This window comes from Fulmarus glacialis, unplaced genomic scaffold, assembly GCF_000690835.1.
Source record: "Fulmarus glacialis isolate BGI_N327 unplaced genomic scaffold, ASM69083v1 scaffold13092, whole genome shotgun sequence".
Taxonomy (NCBI): Eukaryota; Metazoa; Chordata; class Aves; order Procellariiformes; family Procellariidae; genus Fulmarus; species Fulmarus glacialis.
This window is the reverse complement of record NW_009197254.1, coordinates 1-19,923: the sequence shown is the minus strand read 5'-3', so window position 1 is coordinate 19,923 and position 19,923 is coordinate 1. Positions and strand designations below refer to the sequence as shown.

Sequence of the window (19,923 nt, the reverse complement as noted above, 5' to 3'; positions counted from 1 at the left end):
TATAGTGCATCTGATACCCTGTGGTAATTGCTTATACCAACCTTTCACTCCCTCCCGAGTAAACACAGCAAACTACGCCTCACTTTACAGGGTGAGCTCTGGAACACTCATTATAGGATGTGAGTACGCACTGCAAGAGCTACCAGCACCATAAATCTACACCCTCATTTCCTTTGGGGCAACTTGTTGACATGGCCATTCCCTTCTGGGCAATGAAGGAATTTTTACCTGACTTACTGCATTTCAGACATTTCTGGACAATTGTCTCCATTTTTCCTTTTTCTGCCACACTGCAGAGCTCTAAAATACTTTCCAACTTTCAATAGCAAGTGAAACTACTTTAAGTGCAGTTGCTTTAAAAGATCACCAGTACTTGTATGCAATTAATTTCTATAAAACCAGCTTCATTTCAAGAACAAGATGACACATCAAATGTATAAGGCCTACATAAGTGACACCACGTTGGGTGCCTTAAAGCTAGCAGAAGGCAAGACTCAGCCAGATACATTTTACAATCAAAACCTGCCTGGATTTAGGGTTAGCAACAATCCCATTTCAAGCAGGAGGCTGGACTGGAGACCTCCAGAGGTCCCTTCCAACCAAACCTGCTAGGAAAACTGTCAGCACCTCGGCAGGACCAAGATGTTCATAGCCATAGCAGAGCCCAGCCTGAATGCCCTAGTCCAAATCTTTAACACAAGAAATTGATGGTGTCAGGTGAAAGGACACACCAGATTACTTAGAGAACAACTGCTACATCTCCCAGAGCACCTTAAAGGAAGAGTGGCTACTTCCCACTTCCTCGCTTTTTGCTTTTTTTTTTTTTACTACTTCTTTTTAAACCCTGGAGGCTAACTTGCTATGCAGGATGGGTCAATGATGACTTTAAGACTTCTAATTCCTGGACCCTTTTCAGCAGATAATGCATGCAGGAACACTGCAACTCCTCTTGCTTTAAATGCCCCAGAAAGATGTTCCCATGGTGCTGTGCAGGCAGAAGTTGGGCAGCTGTGGAGAAGGACTATGTACCCTCTCGCTCCTAGAAGCTCAGGAAAAGGAGCAAAAAAGCTCACAGGTTTGAATTATTTCATGCTTGCCACAGGAAAACAGTAGCTAGCAAAACAGGCAGTGCAAAGCAATACTGAATCAGTACAACCACCTTCAGCTCTGATAAAACAGAAGTTGCCCCAGCTCTTAAATCCATCTATGGCACATTCATAAGAGGAATGACCAATGAAATTACTTATTCATACATATAAACATAGAGGTACGCTTCGTCTTGCATCACATATTTGTTACAAATGCTCAGCAACATCCCTGTTACAGCATTTATTTTTGTAATTCTGCTTATGTAATAAATAAACAGTGCTTTGAGCTAACTGAGACAACCCATCAAATCTGCAAGTTCAGAAAGTCAACACAGCAGCAGCAAATCATCAAAAGTGCTTGTTCACGTCTGTCGAACAGAACCGAGATCAATTTGCAGAACACCCACTCCGTTTCATTCCCTTAAAGTTCGTCAATAGCAGTAATATTAACTTTTGGTAATTCACACTCTTCTTTGAAGTGGCAGTTTTCCAGGATGTCCTTGTAATAGTCCTTGAGGTCTGCATAAGTAGAGATGGTCTCATTTGAGTGATGAAACGACATCAGTTTTTCATTCAACAGCATCTGCACTTGATACTCTTCTTTAGAGGTTTTCACTTGATCACAGTGGTAAAGCACAAATACCAGGTTGGCTGCATAAGGCACAATCCGGCCACTGCGAAATTTCCGATGCGTTTGTCTGATGTAATTGTTTGCCTTGAGAGGCTCATCATCTTTGAAGAAACCCATAAGGGCAAGCAGTGGCTGAAGTGTCTCTGCGTGTCCAACTTGTACAATCAAAGGTGAAGAAATGGGTTTTGAACTAAAAAAAGAAAAAAAGCACAAAGGATGAGCAAGAGCCTGTGCTTTAAACATACCAACATATTGCACAGCTGTCAGCCACGAAGGCTTAAAGTAGTAGACTTTGAACTTGTTCTACTCCAATGCCCGATAAAAACCTGTTCGGGAATTTCAGTATATTACAAACTTTTTTTAAAGCATCCAAGCTTCCTAAATTTTGTCCCAATTTAAGGTATTGGCTCTTACATAAAATGTAAGAAGTTGTACTAAATTTCATTAGGCTACAGCTAGAGCCTAATATAAATATGGTAAAAAAAGCAAGAAAGATTAACGGTGTGCGACCATATACTCAGTACATCTCTCAGACTCCCTGTGTGAACCTAGTCACTTGTGCTCTTCCCAGGTATGGGAAGATCCAGTGACCATGCTACAGTTAATATACTGATTTTGGATTAAATATAAGATTTTTAAATAGCATTGCCTCCTCCCATCAGGAATTTGAGAGAAGGGCAGCAAATCACCAAGCCAGCTGCAAGGCTTTGTTAACATCCAAACCAAGTCAACCCCTTCATCAGATGTGACAGAGTCCCCTTCCACTGTCAGCACAGGGGAAGGCTCGAGGACATCGCAGTAACTCATTATTTCTGCAACACAGATCCATTGCAAATACATACAGCCAGTCCCCTGTCACGGGCTGTGTTTGGAAAAACTCCCCGGGACTTTTTTTTTTTTTTTAAACCAAGAAAGAATTTTACTACAAGTTTCACAGATTTGCTTTAGTACAAACCTACGGCTAAAATATAACAGCTTTTCCCAGGATGCCAAGCTGTATTTAATAGGATTGATTAGGGTCAGTAATTTTTTTTTGTTGTTCCCTGGCACAAAAAGAACCTGAATGACAAAGCATAATGAAATATTAAGTGAGATCATCCAGGACACAATCCACTTCACAAAGACCAATGATTTACTATTAAAACATACCCTTTTTCTTTAGCTCTTCTAAATACTTCAAATGACACAGAATTTTTAAAAAATCTTTTTAATAAGCTTCTGCCTAAATTAATCCAAGGTGCAGCGAAGTCCCCACATTATCATCACTTTAGACCTGAAAAGTTTTAAAGTTTTCAGCATTAATTTTGCTAGATTTGAGGATCAAAAACCTTTTCCAACTGCTATAATAAAGGATAAGTGACAATTCAGTTTCAAGATGAAAAATTAAGTCTAAGTACAAACTTATTGGCACATTAAGAAACTACAGTAAACCCCTACTACCCTCTGACCTAACTACAACCACATGATTGCCTGCACAAGCAAACAAATTACTGATTTAACACACAAACTGCTTCCCTCCCTGGCACACCACCACCAACGCAGGATTTTAAGGAGTGTTTCTTGCCTATCTCTACAACCACCAATGCTTTTAACTGTGTATCGTGCTAGAACAAGAATCATAACGTGATGGCAAAATACTACCAATTTTTTCTCCCCTCTAATACGGTTCAGCTGTTTGTAAGACATCAGCATTTACCAAAGTTTAGTCTGAAGAGAGTGATCCAGTTATTGGAGGAAACAGCTGTCCCTCCGCAATTTATGAGTCCAAATTGTAAGCAGGACTACTGCTATTACTAATTCTCAAGAATACAAACTAGTCAGAAAGATTATACTCCCTCAGCACACAGGCCAGCAAATTAAGCCACTGATTCATACCACTAACAAAGCCTAAAACAAAGACAGTCTGTGCCACAAAAGGTTACACATTGTTCAACCAAGGGAAAGATAAGAGCTGGCTTGCTGCATGAGAAAGCATCAGCCAAGATGAAAATCTGCCCCTTGCTCCAGAGAAGGATGATGGCTTTTTGGAACCATCTCCAAGTAGCACTCAGAAGCCCAGGTCACTTGTTTTAGCACACGTTTTAGCACACATTTAGCTTTCATGAGACAAGAGGTGACGTTTGGCAACACTCCAGCTGCCAGTAAAGCCCACCCACAGATAAGACACATCTTGACTGGCAGGAATTCAGTATGGGCACAGGATGGGCTCTTACTACCTGCTCAATATAGCCATGGTGTTTTGTGCAGTCTGAAACACACCTTGCACAGTTCTGCTCCCTGGTGAACCTGCAGCTCTTCTGACTACGCTCCTTAGACATATGTATGCACATACATGCACAAACTCTCCCCATAGGCAAAACATCACTTAAAAACATGTATCAGAAACCTGCCTCTGTTTCCTGTTGAAAAGAAGCATTAAAACCACAGAAAGGTTCTGTACGGAGGATGTCACATTTTTTCCACCCGTGCCTTTGCTGCACCAAGAGGTGTACATTCACTATAGCCCTTCTTCCAGCTCCTCCAAAATCAGTGGTTCTGCCTACATTTCTCCCCTTGTTATTTATGACCCCTTCCCTCATTTTAAAATTGTAAAGCTTTTGAACCCTTTGATCCCTTTCTCTTCCCTTCCCCCTCCATTCTTTGTTCCCTCCTCTTACTCATTTGACTAGTTCATTTATATCCTCCCCCTCCACACACACCTTCAGGGAAGTATTTTTAGGTTTTAGTACACATACACATCCCTCCTGTCAGTCAACAAAGAACAGCGGCAAAACACACATGCGTATAGAAGATGACAGAAGGCTGTTCCTTTGACCTCCTGCAATTTCCAGCTCAGAGATCTCCTGGGCCAGATGTGGCTTCTATGTAATGTAGGACCTCTCAATGAATCTTTCTTTTGTCAAATCTCTCCTTAAATCCACGTACATTTTTAGCATGCACAACATCCTGTGGCAAGGAGTTGCACAGCTTCACATACTGCTCTTAATTTTTTCTATTTGTAGATGCTAGTACCATTTAATCCTTTCCACTTACAACTTGCAATAATATTCTTCCAAGTTGAGAAATCCTACCTTAGTCATTCCACAATTTTTCCAAATAAGCTATATCCTTTTAGACCAGAGTATTAGAAATGCACAATACTCAAGACACTAAGCTACATTGTAAGCCCATTCTGCACCCATGATGCTCTGTTTTCTTAATCCATGACGTCTAACACCTTTTCTAGTTGGCTTACAGAAGTTCGAGATACTTCCACACAACTGTAACGACCTCAAAACTCAACTCCTGAGTAGTAAGTTATACCAGATTCTACCTGACAGATAAGATCATTTTTATGATGTGGATTACTTCACATACCTGCAATTTTCAAGCCCGGTTAGTCTCACAAGGTCCTTTTACAATCCTCCTAGTAGAAACAATTTATCTTATTTATCTTGAATAAAAGTGCTGCATTTGCAATGCCACTTAACTTCTCACCTCTTTTTCCCAGTCATTTACAACATGCTGAGCAGCCCAGATCCTTGCAGATCTATCTGCACCAGCGACCCACCTCTGCTAGGAAAATTAATCAGCTATCCCTACCCTCCATTTCTTGTATTTTTATTCATTTTTTACCCATGTAAGGACCCTCCCCCTTAACCCCGGCTGCTTGATTTCTTTTGATAAGGAAACATGTCGAAAGATGTTTGGAAATCATCACTGTGTCTCCCAGATCACCCTACTTGTATGCTTGCTGATCCTTCCCAAGAGGTCCAAGAGGTATGTTTTCCTTTCAAAGAGCCAAACTGAAGCTACTCTGGTATATCATATTCATCAAGGTGCTTATCAAAGCTAGTCTCAATTGCTATTTCTACTAGACTGGCCTGTAACTCTGATCCTCTCCTTGAGCTGCTTTTTTGATTTTTCCTTTATTTAATTATTTGTTTTTAAATCATCACACCTGCCAGCCCCCACCAAGCTTCTTGGCTGAAACCAACACGCATTGGCTGTTATTTCAGCTATTTCATTCAAGTTCTTTTAGCACTCTTGGGGCAGTATCACCCAGCTCTAGCAACTTGGCACATTTTCATTTCATCCCAGCTGCACGCCTTTATACACATGCCTGCTTCCAAATGCAGTGGTCTGTATTTTATAGCTTACTATGCAAGGAAGCTAGTAATGTAAATAGGCTGCTAAAGTCTCCAAAACAAATGTTACATAGGCATTATTCACTTCACAGGGAGTGGATTTCACACACACACCCGACCCCCCAAGAAAAGGTTTCAGAGCTGCTAAGGAGAAAAAAAAAAAATTTAACATTCTGGCTATCAACGCTGGCTTTAAGCAAGGTTTGGCTTTACTTTCCAGCTGATGCTAGCAGGAATTTTGAAATGGAAGTAAATCACAAAAAATATGGTTAACTTCTTAGTTAAAAAAAAAAACAGCAAGACATATGTTTCCAAAACAGGAAACAAATTATAGCATATACACATACACACACACAGAAGTTTTAATGAACAAGGAAAGAAAATCTCATGAAGACAAAAGAAGGTATAAACAAGGCACTCATTCTCACTGTAACTGGAGTTTTTATTTCACCTGCTTTAGTCTCATGAAATCCTCATGCTGACAGGCCAAACCACCTTGGGAGACAAAACAAACCTCTCCCACTCAAGAGCTATCCCACCATATTATTTTAACAAGGATTAAAGGACTGTTTCCTTGTATGATACAACCCTGAGTTTTCAGTGGCATCTTTAACATAGTATACTTGGTTTCGCAGCAGCACTGGATATCTGATTTCTGAGGCTACTCAAGCACTCTCTGTTCAGTCTCTGGGGTCATGACTCCAGTTCAGATGTGGTTTCCTATCATCTAATAACGACAATAAAAGTCACCAGCAACAGTAATATTTTTAATTATGGGGAAATCATGAAAGATTGCCCTTTCAGAGCATGTACACAGGCAAAGGTTACTACTGCCCCCACATTTCTGATAAAGACAGGAGCGCAAAGCACAATCAACAAAACACTGATAAATTCAAAACAGTAGCACAGGCTAATAAAATATTAAACAGAAGGCCTGAGGTTTCCACACTCAATCTTCTTTACAATCGATTAATGACTCAGCATCACATGGAAGCACCAGACAAAGTTCTCAACATCGTACTCTGGCAACTGCTAATGATATTTCAATTCACTTTTTTCCTCCCTTTTATTTAGTAGTAAACGACTTGGGAAAGCACACTGATCACTAGAAAAAAAAAAATCTCTCATTTCCCACTTTAAAGGGAGATAAAAAGACTGTGCATACAACTTTGCCATAAAATATTAAGAGCTTGTCTGAAAGTGATTGCTGGCGATTGGTTTCACATTCCTTTCCTAGGGCACCTCCAAATGAGCAGAAGTGGCTGTCACTAGGCAGAACACGAGCGGGGTTTATTGAAGAGATGTGTCAACTTCAGCTACTGAACCGCCCATGCTGTAACCTGCTAAGTAAATCTGACCACAGGTGAAGACAAAGTTACTGAACAATTCATCAGCACAACCCTGAAAGTTACGTCTCACCATGGAAAAAAAGGCACCATGGAGAAGCACAGACTTGGGATTTATCATTCAAGCATATTCTAGTTCTCCTTAATCTCAGCAGATTTGGGTTTAACCCTGAATCTTCTGCATCAGCTCACCCATCCTCAACAGTAGATCTTTCCTACTTTTCCTAGGACTACTGATATATCACTTTAGATACAGAAGAAGTGAACTTTCTTTTAACCAAAGTTTATTTCCTAAGCACTTATTTCCTAAACACACTTTCCTTGTAACTTTCAGCTAGAGATAACCCAAACCCCAGGAAATAGTGGGATAAAAGAAACATTTCCTACAGCAAAGCTTAACTGGCCAACCTTCAAATCTCATGTAAAAATCCCTCTTGTTGGAAGTTGTTGCTTCAAAGAAGGTAAGTTTTAACAACTCTTAAACAAGTAAGCTTAGACTACATTCTGTCCTTTTTCTCCCCAATACGAAAGCCAGGACAAAGGACTCAAAACCCTCTATTTTCAGCTATGGGATGAATTCTCCATCCCTCCCACCTCCTCCTGTGATTTATTTCTGGAAAAAACAGCTGGAGGAACCCTAAATCTACAAGGAAACTGCAGAGATCAGGGAATGCAGCGCCAGTGGTGGGACTCAGAGGGCAACAGAAATACTTGGTAGTGTTGCTCAGTGTTATCACCAGTGGGAAGAAGAAAACAAAAAATACAGAATAAGAAAATCTGTCAAACAGTATTAAGTCTCATGTGTTAAAACTTCCACCTTAAACAGTAAAACAGAAGACAGCTGTGCTCATTCATTTCCAGAATCAGTACGAAACGCAACAAAATGCCACTACAAATACTGACAAGACAAAAATTTTCTTCTTTTCCAAAAAGGACATACATGAGCTCACTCATGGCAAAGGCAAACTTGAAAAGCTGACAAGACTATGCAAAAGTCGTTTAAAACCCTGATTAAAAGGCAACAGCTCTTACCTAGTCCCAGAGGAGTTAATCATCCAAAGCTAACTAGGCTTCACTGCATTTCACTTCCGAACTTCTGCAGTTTCAAAGGTTCTTTTCTGAACGATCCCACCTCCCACGTTCTTACAGACCGCAGACATTAAATGTGTTACTGCAGCAGCACTGTGCTGATGCTAAATGTTGAACCACCATGATGAGCCAAAACCAAATCCAGAGTGCCATGCCACTTGTCAAACCCTTCCTGCCCAAGGTGAAAACTGGTTAGATCAGTTCATTTGTGTGTTAGTTGCCTAGGTATTGTTTTGCTTGGTTTTTTAATCCTTAGACAAAAGGGTATGACTCTATAAAAGTTGCTGAAATATCTTTTCAGAACAATCCTGAGCAAGCACTTATTAGGTAATTAATATGAGATTAAGTACATTCTGGGAGGTTTGAAAGGCACAAGCAACACAAATATCTAGTTCTAAGCAGACAGATGAAAAGACACATTCCCAGGAGAGGTCCCCTGGACTGCCCAGGTATTTGAGAAAAGTCAGCAAACACACACACACTTCAGAAATGCAGACAGAGGGATGATGCTGAACGTGCTACAAGGACTTATGCAGAATTTCACGTCTCTACCCGGTTTCCCCAAAAGCACCCTTTAATAATGTCAGAAGCCCCATCTTTGAAAGATAGAGCTATCACAACCAACCACACAATATGATACAAAGCTGCTGTTTGAGACATTTACAGTTTATTAGCGGACGTCATCCCATTTCTCTGATTTTCTGGAAATGAAGACAAGACCTGCGTATTTTTCAGGTGTACCAATGTAAACTGTGTGGCCTATTGAACTGTACAGCCGCCAGGCACATTGTTCTGTGATACATGAACATCCTATTACAGGGATCAGTTTACTCATCACACACACAACACCTGTTCTCCTTTCTGAACAGATATACTGAAGTCAAGCAATTTTTTTTTTTTTTTTTTGTAAGTTATATATCACTATGTAATTAGCAGATGAGGTGACAAGCACCTAGTCCAGAAGTTTTCATCACAGGCTCTCCCAGTACCCCAAAGAGCCAGGGGACGCGGTGGGGACACCCCTGAAGCAGTCCCATACAAAGGCACACGGAGCCACCCACACCTCCATGCCCTCTGAGAAAGGGACCCTCTGCGAAGCACAGTACCAACGCCTCTGATCTGGCTCTGCAAGAGCCACTTCATACCTCGAAGTAAGCCCACGCAGTACGCATCTGGCTAAGCAGTCCCATACAAAGGCACACGGAGCCACCCACACCTCCATGCCCTCTGAGAAAGGGACCCTCTGGGAAGCACAGTACCAACGCCTCTGATCTGAGGCAAGAGCCGCTTCATATCTCGAAGTAAGCCCATGCAGTACACATCTGGCTACAAACTGCCCCGCACTTCAAATAACGTACATGTCTGTGTGTCAAAGCCCTGGTTCTCCTTTGGAGCTGCTCTGCCACCGGGTGGGTGACCAAACACACTGGTTTACAACTCCCACCAAGGACATCCTGAACTGCTGATGCACCCAGAGAACCAAGAACCTGCACTGTGCAAACGTGGGATCCCAGTGGCAACCAAGGAGTTTTATTAGAAGAAATGACTGAACAATTTGGAGCAAAAGGGTTTTTTTAAATCCAATTACATAATTTCTACTGCATACGTGGAAGCTTTTTGCTCTGCTCCCTTTGTACGTACTATAAAAAGATAGTTTTGAACAGTTAATTGTTTTTAGATCATATATTGAGTTATTTTGTACTGAGTCATAGTTTTGAAAGGAGTGATTAGGGCACAGTAGTAAATGACTACAGAAAGGTTATCAATTGTGTTGTGAACTAACCTGCAGAGGAAGACAAATTACATGCGACAATAAAAGCTTCCAATAAATTGACAAATTAAGCTGTTTACCTTATGGCTTAGCCTGGTATAACTACAAAGACCACATTCACTTGATCTTGAACTACGTTCACATTCAAATAAGTCTTTTTTTTAAATACCGTGAACCTACTTACTCTCAGAGGAAGCCACCAAATATTTTGCAATGTGTATGTGCAGATAGGTTAGTATTTTCAATCATTAGCCACATACTTTAAATATTGAGATGGCTGCTTTACCTCCCAATTTTCAGAGTCTTATGGTAATCCATTCAGACAGTACAAATAATAACAGGTATTTCATACTCTTTTTCATGAGCAAGAAAGGCAGAATTGTTAAATATTTGAAGCTAGGAGGAAAAAAAAATATAAAACAGCTTTACTGAATAACTGATAACCTTAAAGTGTGCCACAACCCATTTTCAAATCCATCCCTGCCCCTGTGTAGCTGTTAAGGTTTTTTCCCCTAAGATTAGCAGCTTCGTATTGCATTAACTACCAAAATACATGGATTTCTCATCAACACACACAGTTCCTGTTAGCAGAACATTGCTCCCAGATCACAGATGTAAGGCTCACCTGGGCATCTCACAGAAACCTGAAGCTGAAAAGCAGTGCACATCTTTATCCCTTCTACGTACAGTTTTCCTACAGATCAATACCCCACGCTGCAGCAACAGAGGCTTCCTCCTGCAACCGTGGTGTTTCCCCTTCCTCCTCCCAAGTTCAGCGTGCCAAGTCTCCCAGCAAGGCAAGAAGCCAGGCAGCAATGGGGTTGAGCTGGTGGTCCCAGCAGTCCCATGCAACACGCAGACCAGACATGCCTCTTGAGGAGGGACGGGGGCCCATCAAGTCTGAGTCTCCTACCATCAGCACTATGTTAGCTGGGGCAGGGGAGGAAAGCATAATAGGTTTTGGTCACTAGCCATAGCCCACACATGAGCCACAAAGAACTCAATGTTTCTTCTGAGGTAAGGTGATACTCATTGATTGCTCCTCTACATCCTGATGTTGAAGCGTCTCTAAATACCACAGCTTTAGGAAATTGGACACTTTCTAACAGTTTAAACAAATGATGACTGGTAAGAGCAGCCTTTCAAGGATTCTTCCATAGTAGCACAACTGCAAATGAACGTGCACGCAAGTATCACTACCTGGCAGTTTTACCAACATAATGAAGAGCAGGGACACTTTCAGTAAGGCCGAGGCTCCAGTGGGGGGGGACACCCAACAGTTTAGTGAAGAGTATTTCCCCATTAGCTTCTTTGCCACATAGTTGCATAGCCTGACTCTGTATTTTCTACCCGTCGCAGGAAGGCTTGGGAAAAATGCTGTTCTTATGTCTTCACAAAAATAAAGTGCTTTATGGACTAAGACAACCGCCCAAGTATGCCATTTCAGTACAACAAATCACCTGGTTTAATTTTATATTCAACTCCTGTGATACAGCGGGGTTTTTTTGTAATTAAGAAAATCTGTATGGAAGAGAGTGTCCTGGCCTCCAACCTCTCCCTTGAAACGTGACCATGACATTTCCTTACAGACTGCTAAGAAGGTATGGAGGAACGTGGTCCTGAAAGGCCCACTGGACTGTGGTAAGGTCTCAAGGAGTAGATGCTTTTTACCGAAGAATTAACCTTTATTAGACATTTATACTTTATTGCTACCGAGGGTGCAGAGTAATAGGGTCCCTTGGGTGTGCTAACAGTAGGTGGTCAGTAATACAACTATCAATAAATTCAACATCAGACCCAAGTTCCTGAATAGATATTCCAACACCTTTCCACCGCCTGCCTGGACAAGGAGCAATCATGTAGTGAAAAACCGTTTCAGTCTTCAAAACCATCTTTCTGTATAGCAAGACGTACACACAAGACACTATTGCTAGTTTAAACCAAGAATTGTATTGGAATTCATATAATGAAAGATCCTAAAAATGTCTGAAACTTTTGCACTGCAAGTTGAAGGTGGGACTAATTGGCAATAGGTATTTATTACTACCTTCGTCATTTTCTTAAGGACAGGCTAATCAGCAGAAGATATTTTCCCCAGAAGAAAGAAAAGTTGCCTTTAACAAGGCAACTAATAAGGCAACCAAGTTCAATGAGCAATCAGATTGCAAGGTCAAGTATCACTTCATGGAAGAAACAGGGTTACAATAAAAGCCAGGTTTCTCTTTTTAATTCAGCTTGTAACCAGGAATGAAAACAGGACAAAGCTATTGAATATAAATACCTAAAAGTATGCTACAACAATTGCCAAAACTGTTCTCCACTGCCAAGCCTGGAGCAGACAGATAATCCAGATCCCTCAGCTTCTTGCTGGAACAGCAATTATCCCCTTTCCCCCTTCTTTTGGATAGCCCAATCTAAGCTTTCCAGAAAGAAAGGAGAACTTGGAGCAAAGATAATGCTCTGGAAGTAAATTTGTTGTTCTTAAATTTTTAAAGCAAACAGCCAGTTAAAGCAAACAGCCAGTTAAAATCAACATTAAACATCACTAAATTGAAACAACATTCCACTAAAAGACATTTCATCATCACAAAGGTTCATTTTCTGAGTAATGAACTGCTGCAAAAGTATTTAACCTGTTGCTTTGAAGTTGCACAATACCATTAAAAAAAAAAAAAGAGACACTCAGGCACACACGTATGCACAACCAAACATCTTCTACTGTTATTAAGACAGGCATTTTTTTTTATTTGTATGGTTTCTTGTTTTCATTTATACTCTCATATTGCCACTGGATCCGGGATAAGTCTCTCTCCCTAGATGAGAAAGCATTAGCTGCACCTTGTCTCTCCAGATTACAAGAGAGACAAGCTGTTCCAATACATCGGCGCTGGCAGATTTCCACATATTCTTAAGCGCACCAGGTTACCCGGATTATTCGGATTATACTAATGTCTTCAGTGCTTTAAGACTGCCACCTTGTGGGACAGGGCGACACGCTCCTTTTGTACAAGGCAATGCACTTCAGAAGATCGCAGTTCCCATTTCGGATGATGCAGACTAAACAGACTGCTCACCCAGCTTTGAATTTTGCAAGATTTTTAGGGTCCTGATCCTTTATACACAGGCTTAAACCCACTACCTGCTTCTCTGTGGTGGCAATACAACATGAGAGCCCCAGAGATTGCAACCAAACTTCTGCAGCCACAGCTGAAAGATAGGACAAAGTTATCTCGGTCCTTTAATGCTCTGCCTCAGACACCTGCTCTTCCCCCAGGAGCCTGCTCCACCTTGTAATTTAGTGACTGCTGATCTAGTTCCCAATAAATCAGAAGTATAGATATAGATTTTGACAGCTATGGCTTTTTTTTTTATTATAGTTAAAGTTACAGGGATATCTTATACACAGTTGAGACACACAGCTGCAACTAGTGCATGTAATTTAAGGATTGAAAGGCTGTCACTGTTCAAACAGTAAATTACACTAAAAGGAAACAAAATTGATCACTCTCCTCAGAGGAGTTAAGGTGCATTTAGAAGTTATTTTTCAGATTTCAGAAGGACAGAAGAGTGTTAAGGGTCTTGGTTGTCTGTTTTTCTTTTAACCTGCACTTCTTCCTGATCTTCTCACTCCCAGTTCTTACTTTCTCTGTTCATAGGGACAGACACAGCACATGACAGAGGCAATCACAGCAGCGTGCTTGTCAATCTGTTCACAGTTGGGTGTTAATGACCTGTGCCCTCACATATTTTTCATTTAACTCTCTAGTAGGCTGAAGAAAGGTTGCAGTGAAGAAGTTTATTTAAAGGGTGATGTAGCATAACCACTGCTTTGACTCCACCACTACCAAAACGAGAGGTATCACTGACTCCCACACAAGCCTTACATTTCCAGATGCCAGAGTGATCATTCAACAGCGCAATTTCTTAAGCCAGCTTGGCTGGAGAGGGGTCACTATTGCCACCCACTCACTCACGCACCCTTCACTCACAGCAACTCCTCCCCAAAGCCAAACTTATTCAAAACTGCCAAGTTTTAACCCGTTCATGGCAAAATGAACAGAAGTGTCTCCTTTGTGCTGGCTGGTGCATAGCACAGGTAAGATTCAGAAAGGCCCCTGACTGCTGCTGCCAAGCAACGCAGCAGAGTCCTGTACGCTCCCATCCTCGGCTCTCATTTCCAGTCTTGTACGGCCCCCTTCCCTGGGCTCACGTAATCATTAGAGCAGGATCAAGGCACTAATCTGGATGCACGTGTTAGGAAAGTCTACACGTACATCTCAAAGGCAAATCTTCAAGGCGTTTGCCGTCTTGCATACTAAGCCGATACTCTGTTAAGAACAGACACATCTGTCTCATTTTCCAGATGAACCCCCAAAATAATCAAGATAAACAGTACTTTTACTGTTTACCTAGTGATAACTCCACTTTAGATGAAAGAAACCATGCCATGTATTATATTAAACATGACCTCAACATTCCTGCGTCACTCAGAGCTCCAGTGATGAACACAGGGTATCTCTCTTCATCCCACACTAAAGGACAGCAAAAAAGCCAACTGTTTGAGAATTATGCTTCAACTGACTTAACACACAGTTGTTCTACCACTGTTAGTGTCCAACTTGGATCCTCAGTCAGCAAACTTTTAAAGAAACAAAACTTCTTTGCTGCCTTCTCTGCTATAAAATGGTAATAATCAACTTTATGGATCGTTCCTCCAACCCAAAATGTGAATGCTACTTCTAATTTCAGTCTGCCGACCAAAAGGAAAAAAACCCATGTCTTCCAACAGGTTATCATGTAAAAAATACACATAGCCATATATCCGCAACTCATGCTTTTCTTTCTGAAATATCAAAGCCATTAATATTATTCTGCTGGGTGTTAGGTAGATCTACTTTCATATATTGACTATAGGAATAAAGTCCCAAGGATGCTAGGAATGCAGTAACATCCACCACATGTAACTAATGTTTACATATCAACACGAAAGCTGAATTTGCTGGTTTTAAGTTAAAGTTATTTATAAATTCGTTTCTATCAAGTATTTAACAGAACAGTATTTATACAATCTTACAATCACAGCCTTGATATTGTGTACTTTTATAAACATTTCCACACTTACCTGTTAAGGTATTAATTCATGTGATTGGTCACTGAACTATGAATTTATAATTCCTCATTTTGCATGAGGAGCATGCACACAGATTGTAAATTAATTCTCACATGAATGCATTGCATTTAAGCCTAAAGCAGCTCTCAAAAAAAAAAAAAAAAAAAGATTACCAGCACATAAAAGCAAATGCAGGTAATTCTGTGACACAAACATCGCAACCTATAACTGAAGCCTTTGTTTTCTCCACACCACAACAGATCCCAGTTTCATTCCTATTTTACTTCTCCCCATCATACCAATTCACACGAGACAAGGTCAACACCAAACAGATACCGAATCACAACTGCTGACTGATACCAGCTCACAGGAGTAAACAGAACACAAAAAGAGCACAGCATCTCATCTCTAATTTTCAAGGAAGTATAAGGATGGTTATACCCTGAAACTATAAAGCCGGTTTTGAGGACTGCGCAACTCAGTGGATGGAGTACCACTGCTATTGTTCTTCCACTGACATTGCCGTAAAGGAATAAGGATGGGAAACTGAACATCCTAGACAGTTCTCGGACTGGCTGACTGAACTAATGACTTTGGATTCATGCAACAAATCAAGGCATTTACAACGCCTTCAGGACAGAAGGGTCTTTCTCCTGTTCTTACAGGGCACCGAGTGTATCGCCTACAGTCTGCCCTTCCCTAGTTAGAGCCAAGAAAGTTTGTTACAACAAGGCTGGTTTGCTGTTACAGCTCCAGCCTCTTGGATCCTGCAACAGGCCATTCTGGTATACGGTCACTAAGTGTTTGGATTGATCTGCAATAATTATTTTTCCGTAATTATATTTCAACACCTTTAATCGGAACAGAAAGCTTTAATAACGCAAGAGACTCAAATCAAACACATGCAGCAAGAAAGATTTCCATGCCGAAGTGCTTAAGTAACCAGATAACAGAACGGGGGATGCTTCAACCCACAATCTTCCATTTTTGCCACAAATTATTTTTAACAAGGACATTTTAAACAAAAAGCTCATTGTTTTAACTCAATGGCCTCTTTTCAAACTGTGCAGAAGAGAACACCATTACCAGACACAGCAGCTGGCTGTCCCTTGAAGGTCTGTGTGGATCCGTAAGTTAAAAGATGGAACTACATTAGCTGGGCACAAAAGCACCGATGGAAGAAAAAAAAATATATACTCTTTAAAGTAATACTGCTCTATTAAAAATTTGATTCTCTCCATTAAAATTCTCCTAGCTCAAACTCTCCTAACATTGTTTGGAAGTAAGTATTTAACTTCTATTCACATTAAATCCAACTCAGGATTGACCACAGAAAGCTTGTAGCCAAAGCACAAAAGCCTTTTTATTTACCTTTTGCTCTCTTCCACCGCTTTATCCAAATGCTGGAAGATATCTTGGAATAAAATGCAGCTGGAGCGACTATTGATGTCATAGCCATATCCTCTCTTCCAGTATTGCTTCAAGTCGTTCAGGTATTCCAGTACCTAAAGTTACAGAGTTCACAAGTTTTTATTATGGCACAGAGGGAAAATAAAAAACCCACAACTCGGGGCAATGACGTTACCACACACTGCATGAAATCAACAATTCTTTGACAAAAAACAAACATCAAGGCTCCAGTTGAAACCACTTCAGCATAAAACCAGACACAACAGATCAGACTAAAGAGCCACTGAATTCAGCGTCTTGTCTCTGATCACACTCATAATGAGGCCTAGGGAAAACAGCAGGCACACTTCCCCAGGCTCCAGCAATTTTCAGCCCAGGACTTTGAGCCCTAGGTGGTTTTCTACAAGTTTAAATAGACTTCAGTGGATTCTCTCCCACAATAACCCAATCTCCCCTTTGAACATACCAAGTTTTAGCCTTAATAGTACCCTGCAGCTTGGCTACGCACTGTGTTAAAACCAAAACAAAACACAGTCTGTTGTGAACCTGCCTGCTGCTATCTTCATTTGGTACCCATTAGGTACTGCACATGACAAGACAATTATCCACCGCTTTTTTAGCGTTTCTGATTTTGCCTTATGAAGGTCAAAGATCCTTAGCTTAGTTAACCATTCTTCAGATGGAAGCAATCCCATACCTTGAACTAAGTTTGTCTATTTCTACATTCTAGAGATGTGCACACATCTCAAAAAGACAGAACTGTGCCTTGGGTTTATGTAAGAGCACACGATGCTCTCCTTGTTCTCTGTTCCTTTTCTGACCACTCCTAGCATTAAAGTTGTTTTTTTAATTTTTGTTCATTAATTTTACTGTAGCTGAGCCTACACTTTCATGGATCTATGCCATCAAAATTTCACTTCTCAGTGGCACAATGGATCTGAGAGACGGCCACCTCGTACATGAAGTTTCAGCTTCTTATCCCATACGCATCATTTCATAGTGAACACCAACTGCCACTGCATTGCTGTGTAATCCAGCCTCCCAGGGCCCCTCTGCAAAGCCTCTCAAACACCCCCTATTCTTACTGTCCCAAGTAACTCCATATAATCAGGAAGCTTTCCCACTTCACTGCTAAGTTATTTATAAACATATTGAACAGCACAGGTCTCAGCAGAAGTCCATGGTGACCTTCCCCCCCTTTGAGAGGGGAGCGTTTACTCCTAACTCCACCACCTACCCTTTCACCAACCACCTACCTATGTAGAGGCCTCCCCTCTTTCCCAGGTGTGCTAAGTTTCCTTAAGAGCCTCGGGGGGGCCTTGCTGAACATGTTTTGAAGTGCCAAATAAATTACATCACTCTTAATCCCTATGTCTCTTGATCCTTTCAAAGGGTACATCAGGTACTTTTTGAAAGAAGAGGAACCACCGTAAGTCTCATTTATCTGGGTTCTACTAGTTTTATGAACAGGCATTAGGTTTAGAGATGTGACAGTCCGGAAAAACATATAAAAAGAGTCTTACAGGACCTAGAAGACTTCATTTGATGTCCTCTGAAATCAAGGCATTTCATCATATGATTATCATATGCAAAACAAAGCTGTCCAGAGCACTTCTGATGTTACAGAAATAAAAGCATACAAGAATTAAGCACAATAGAAAAAGACCGTTTTAATCAGGACAAATCAAGACTGCACCAGTATTTAAGTCTGAATGAAGAAGGGTATTTCAGTCTTGCTGCTTGATTAATCCAGAGCTCTTTGGAGACTAAAGAAGTGCTTCGTTAGACTGAAGAATAAGGGGCACACAACTTCTGACTGTGCAAAGAGTTATACCTGAACACTAAGGCATCTTTTGAAGGCTTCTCAAATATCTCTCCCACTTAGCACCTACCTTGGCATCTTCTTCACTGAAGAGTGAACACCACGGGGAGGTCACATTTTTTATAGCCAATTCATATGAGCAGGTGAGAAAAGCCACTTGAACAAGATCTGCAATAAATCCAACAGACAAGCAAAGATAAACCACTGCTACACAAGTAGCAACTTTCTCTCAACTTGCCTCTGAAACAACATGTAATTACAATTTAGCAACGCAAACAACGTAATCCAATAAACAATCACCAGTCCAAAGGCCAAGCACCAAAAAGAAGCAGTTTTCAACAGAGTTATTGTGCAGAATCCAAATTTGAGACTGCAAGCTTTTCACATTACATTGCTAAAAGGGGGAAACGAGAGCACTTCACATCAAATGCTGCACATCTGCTGATGTACATGCTATAGGTGTCGATCGCTAGTGCATCCTCATCACCACAAAGGACAGAAGAGGCAGTACAAGGAAGGCGTGTTTGTTCAACACAGAGCAGTCTTTGACTACCACTACTCGTCCTCCACGTTAGTGGCCGAGTTTGAACGGCAGCGTGCTGCAACTTTGGGATTGCGGCTTTAGGGACGTGCTGGAAACGACAGCGACGCCTATTTGGGGGGGCTCCCCCACCACTTTGACCACACAGGGAAAGCGGGCACTTCTCTTCTGGACAAGTGAAGTTACAACACGGACATACGTGTCCACCTTTTCCTGAGGTTACTTGCGCGTTTGAATTGTAACAGGTTTTACAAAGTTACATCTGCTCAACAAAGCAGAATTAAAAGAATAACACACTTGTACCCCTCCAAACAAAGGTAAAGTTAATTTCATCTGTAGGAAAGATGTTTTCAAACATCTTTTTCTTCTGACCACTAACAAGCGTTCATTACCGCAACACCAATCCACATTTGCAGCCTTACTTGCATTTACTTAGAGACTGCGTCTCCAATTTACAGCATATTTTAAATTACCTACTCTGCATAACTAGACGGTGTCTCGGAAGTTGTTCTCAGCCAGACTCGGAGCCGAAGCCACCTGTAACAGGCATTCATTACCTGCGTTCAGCTCCTCCACCGGCAAACACAAGGCACTCGCCACCTTCTCCAAGACCTTCCTCATCTCCGGCCCCTCTTTGAAGGCATTCACCTGGCACATCGCCACGTCGTTCTCTTCCACCAAGGCAACGAACTTGGCGCAGTGATCAAAAAACCGCATCAGGGAATCATTAACTTCAACCTCCAACTCTGAAAGCAAACGCGGGCCTCAGGGACGCAAACGGGGGAAGCATCGCTGTCCCCAAGAGTACTGGGGCCCGGCCACCCAGACACCCTCCCGGGGACAGTCCCCTCACCACAGCGATGTCCCTACGGGGGGGATGCGGGGTGCAGGGTCCCCCTCAGCCTGGGGATAGCGGACATGAGACTGGCCTCACGGCTTCCCTCAGCCCCGGGGCAGCGGGGAGGGCGCGGGGCTCCCTCAGCCCCTC

At 41.5% G+C, this 19,923-nt stretch overlaps 1 protein-coding gene across 1 annotated transcript; it reads right to left on the bottom strand.

Annotated features, from left to right (window-relative positions):
• Positions 1–1,509: 1,509 nt before the first annotated feature.
• Positions 1,510–19,681, bottom strand: MINPP1 (multiple inositol-polyphosphate phosphatase 1; the record flags this gene model as incomplete). Its single annotated transcript, XM_009572477.1, has 4 exons — positions 1,510–1,909; positions 16,534–16,667; positions 18,465–18,562; positions 19,493–19,681. Coding segments are annotated over 4 exons (821 nt in total), but the record flags the coding sequence as incomplete, so codon positions are not given.
• Between the last annotated feature and the right edge of the window lie 242 nt (positions 19,682–19,923).